General features: G+C 39.0%; 1 protein-coding gene across 1 annotated transcript in view; it reads left to right on the forward strand.

Annotated features, from left to right (window-relative positions):
- LOC138015682 (phosphopentomutase-like) overlaps nt 1-5,000 on the forward strand; it is a 136,689-nt gene that overhangs the window by 108,091 nt on the left and 23,598 nt on the right. Inside the window, exons 15-16 of the mRNA XM_068862795.1 lie at nt 4,441-4,570; nt 4,869-4,968. Of these exons, the coding sequence (XP_068718896.1) occupies nt 4,441-4,570; nt 4,869-4,968 (230 nt within the window). The remainder of the gene's footprint in view (nt 1-4,440; nt 4,571-4,868; nt 4,969-5,000) is intronic.

Here is a 5,000-nt window from a genome sequence, read left to right on the forward strand (position 1 = left end):
GTGCCGGGCACCTACAATCCAGCCTAGAACTCATAGGTTACAATTCAGAGATCCCTGTTTTACTAATCTTGAAACAACCCCATCCCTTTAATTATGCTAGCCGTAACCCTAATTACAACGTTTCCCTTCTTTTGAAGCAAACTAGTGTCTTCCTAATAGTCAAGATGGCTACCGAAGTAATAGCGTCAGCAAAGCGAGATTTGAACGCTTGGAAATTCTCTGCTTCAGTATAGCCGATCCCGAAACACAATTTACTTTCGTCGTCAGTGAAATGTACAAAGCCTGTGTGGAAACGCGGTCAGTTGGCAAAGACCAAGTGCATCAGGAGATGGGTTTGTTTTGCAATGTTCAAGGAAAAACTGCAATGGATAACATCTATCTATCCGCCGGAACTCATGATTTTCTGGCATTAAGCTTCCCTTGAAAAATATTAGCCCTAGCGACCTGTGGCCGGAAAGCTTATAGTTAACAATCGCCTAAACTTCGTCAACCAAGACAAACAAGCCCACAGCAGGGCATTGAAAAGACATGGTGGGGAGTGAAAAGAAGTATGCCTCGTACAGGAACATCCATGGATCCCTACCGAAGTTATACACTTGAAAGCATCATCTCCTCACCGTTCGTGATCCTAAAATGGCTGTGCCTTCTACAGGAAAGGAAGAAAACATACAGTTTGCAGTGCTTCAGCAAATTCGCAAACAGAAAGAAAGAACAACTAAACAAAAAAAAGAGCAGGTAGCCATTACAGTACTTTTATTTGGTCTGCTTGTTATGTAAGAGAATCTGAATTCTATATTACAACGATTGCTTGAAATCTCCATCTCTATCTCTTATTCTAAAATTGAAAAATAGCTAAAACTGCAGGAAAAGTGCCAAAATTGCAGGGGAAAATGTTCGATTTTCCGTGTCAAAGTCAGAGGTTCGACCGGTTTTTTTACAGTCCATATGGACCACTAAGAAGAAAGAACAAAGCACCACAGTCCCAAAGGAAGTCTATTGTTATCGCTATTGTTTTCTTGAAACAAAGGAGCGTATGCATAATGAAGTAGGAACCTATGTGGAAATCTTGCCCAATATTTCCTGATTAGCAAAAGAAAAGCAGAAGGCTTGCAAGTGAACGTCGGATAAATACCTCACGAAGAGATAATTATCAGTGCTAGATCATTTAACGCTATTTGTCTCAGATTTTTTTCTTCTATATGCGACATGCTTATATCAAAATTAAAACAAACTGAAAAATAATAAAAATAAACACTTTCTTATCTTTTTCTCTAAAAACGTAGACTGTGGGTCACATTTTAGATGAAGCCCATTGCAATTCACCTGAGTCCTGAGTTAGCTGCTTGTGTTGATGTGGCGACCTCTGCATCCAATGGTCAAGACACACAAAGTTCACATGCTACTAAAAGAGCATCAAAGAGAAAAAGATCTATTGCTTGCTCAGCGATTAAATCTTATGTTGGAGGATTAACTGAGCTCAACAAAACGTTCGAAATAAATCTCAGCTGGCAAATTATTTGTGACCATTTGTGTAGATAAGCTAACATGTTATTTAGTTCTCTTGTGGTGTTCTGCTCATTCCCCCCATTTGACACAAACCCTCGATAGTCTCTATAGGACTTCCCTTCGTGAAAAAATCGTTAGAAAGAGATGGTGCTGTGCCAAAATAATATAGACAGGTTATATGACTCATATCGCAACCATTTTGCTGCCATTTGAGTCTGCCATGCACGCCACAATAAAATACGCAATAAATTAATAATCAAGCAACACTTTCCTCCCACCGAATTTATGGCCGTTTATTACTTTCGTATTGCCAAAATAATTAACATCTGCTGAATACAAAAGTACTATTCACCTGAAATTTTATTTACAGCTTCCTCAATCTCCTTGCAGCAAAACGTTCTTCCTCTTGTTGCCCTTCCCAGTTCGCACAACCCTCACGTACACACTTTTTTCAAATTCAAATGCTTAAAAAAGGAAAGGAAAGGAACGTCATTTAAGTGTCTAATCTTCTAGCACCGTAGAGCACTAATCGGGGACACTGTGAATTGAAATTAACAAGTTAACGCAAATCGAATCAAAGTTTGGTTTTTGAGGAGAGGGGAAACCGGAGTACCCAGAGAAAACCTCTTGGTGCACAGTAGAGAACCAACAAACTCAACCCACATATGACGCCAAGTCTGGGAATCAAACCAGGGCCACATTGGTGGGAAGCAAGTGCTCTGACCACTGCGCCATCCCCAAATTGTTTATATTACAATGTATGTCCTTCATTAAAAGGATGATTTGGTAAGTCATTCCAATGCCTTATGATTCTAACGAACAAAGAGAACTTAAAAAAACTTACTCTTGCCTATTTCCATTGTATTTCGTATTGACGATTTACATTGCTTGCGTAATTTCACTTTGACAATCTTCAAAATCATCATTAAAATTCAAGCCATTTAATCCAAATACTGTCTTGTAGCATTCTACTACAGATATTCTCTTCGATCTTTAAGAGTATTCCACTGTAGTAGCGCACATCGTTCTTTGTAGGGCAAAGCCTGCGGTTTTTTGGCCAAGGGCAATTCTCCGTGCCCTTCGCTGTACGGTATGGTGCCTGTGGTCCACAAGAAAAAAAGATAATCTTGAATATCGTACCTGAATCAAAACGCCACGAACTGAAATTTTCCCTGCAGATAGAGTTTTCGTTTCTTACAATAATTTTAAATTGGCAAGTTCCAAACTGAATTATTTTTCTTGTAATTCGAAAAAAGGTGAACATAATCACAAGCCCTTCGTCCACAAATTTGGTCCTTGGTCAGCGAATCATGTAAGCAGCTCAAAAAAAAAAATACCTGTGAATCGCGATAATTTCTGTACGAACATGAAAATTTATTTATTCTTTATTATCCTTGATATATCTCAGCTACAGTCATACTGGATGTCGTTGTGAGTATAGAATCAAGCTCCATTATAAGACCATATAGGTATTCCAGACATACAAAAGACGATAACCGTTCGTAAACATGTATAATAAAGATTTTCAAAATATTCAGTTAAAGCAAAGACCTTTTTCTTTATCTGCTTTGCAAGGTTTAAGTTCTCTGAGGTCATAAGTAGTGTAAGTCGCAGACCAAGGACCCCTATGTGAAAATTGTTGATATTTTTCAAGAGTCGATAAAACAAAAGTTTAAACTCTGCAGAAAATTCGTTACCAACTGCAGAAATTAGTTTATCTGTAAATCTGTTCTGCAAAAAGACACGTGTTCCTGTTGCATTTTATCTTACGTTACGGAGCCGCAAAAGTAGAGACTTTCTAGAAAAACAAATTAACACACCTGTCAACCTGAAAACTTGAATTCCGCACAATCACTGATAGCAGGAAAGCCGAAATTTCGTCATGTCAAAGAAGAATAATCAAGAAATCATAGGACACATTTGTTTTTGGTGGCATTTTAGTTAACGAGGAAATATAACATCATGTACGGAAAAATTGTGGACCAAGGACACCATACTGTACTTTCTCCATGGCACACCACGATGTATTTCCTCTACGGCGCTCATCTTGACTCTAGTGAACATCGTCTTCCTCTGACTCCGAACTGTGTCGCATAGGTTCAAAAGAATAAGGCTCGATCTCAGCCATAATCGAAGCTAAATGCAGTTTCAACCCGAAACAAGATTCTTTCCAAATTTTGTTGACATGAAAGAATGCATGTGCGTAGTGACGTCACAACATGGCGGCGGGCATTCCTATTATGAAAGTAACAAAAGGATGTCCAAAATGGCGGATGTTCAATTTGGAAAAATGACCATGGGTTTTGGATGTTTTGCATCACTTTCGAAAGGCAAAATTCACTTTGTCTTGCTCTTTACTACAAATCTAAGCTATTTCAGTAGTTTTAAGCACCGGGATGCCATGCGGTCATGAGTTCAATTCCGGCCGGGCCAACACTCAGGGTCTTTAAATAATTGAGGAGAAAGGGCTGCCTTGGTAATTACATCCACAAATGGTTAGACTTTCAAGTGATCTCGGATAAGGACTATAAACCGTACACCCAGTCTCACAAATTTGCCATGTTCATTACCGTTAGTTCCCTGTGGGACGTTAAAGAGCCCACACACTATTCGAGAAGAGTAGGGGATGAAGTTCTCGGTGTTGTGGCTGTCTTCTGTGGGTATGTGGTGGGAAGGTGTAGCAGGTCCACATCCGCTGAATAGCTGCCAAACAAGTAAATGACAAACAAAGTAATACAACTCCTAGCCTTCTGTTCTCCTTTAAGAGAGGAACAATAAAGTTAATGTTGTAAATTCACTGTTTTCTCTACCAACTTCTCTAATTTTCCCGCATACTCAAAAAATAAGCGCCAGCACTGGGACCTTCTGGACAACGTGTTATTTGTGACATCATTCTGCTTGCTCTGCGTTCTTATTCATTATGGGTTGTTGCAGGGTTTATGTTTGGTACTAATGTCCTTGATAAAGATGGGATCAGTGCTGCAGTTGTAATGGCAGAGATGGCTGCTTATCTCGGTGGTCATGGAATTACTCTAACAGAGCAGCTTGAAAATTTGTATGAAAGGTACAGATGTGCATTCTTGTTCAATATCAACTGCCCTCCACCCTCCTCCCCTCACTCACTTTGTTGTTTTAGTCATGTCTGCTTGTGTGCTACATGTACCTGGTCTATTTGGTGACCTGTTTTTGTTTTGTTTTTTGCTCGCTAAGATCAGGTTAGCAGGTACCCTTTATGGATACCAACCGTTGTAAGCTTGTTCATAAGTAATTATTGCATTTGGGTGAAAAAAGAAGGCTATTATCAGCTTTGGGTTTTTTGTTTTTTTAATTTGTTCACCCACTGCTCATTGTTTTGTTTTTAGATATGGTATTCATGTGTCCAACAATTCCTATTATCTTTGTTATTCTCCATCAACAATAAAAAGTATCTTTGATCGCATCAGGACTCTACAGAATGGCCAGGTCAGTAATTATTATCTATGAAATAAATGTGT

The sequence above is a fragment of the Montipora capricornis genome, chromosome 9 (assembly GCF_036669925.1).
Source record: "Montipora capricornis isolate CH-2021 chromosome 9, ASM3666992v2, whole genome shotgun sequence".
Classification (NCBI taxonomy): Eukaryota; Metazoa; Cnidaria; class Anthozoa; order Scleractinia; family Acroporidae; genus Montipora; species Montipora capricornis.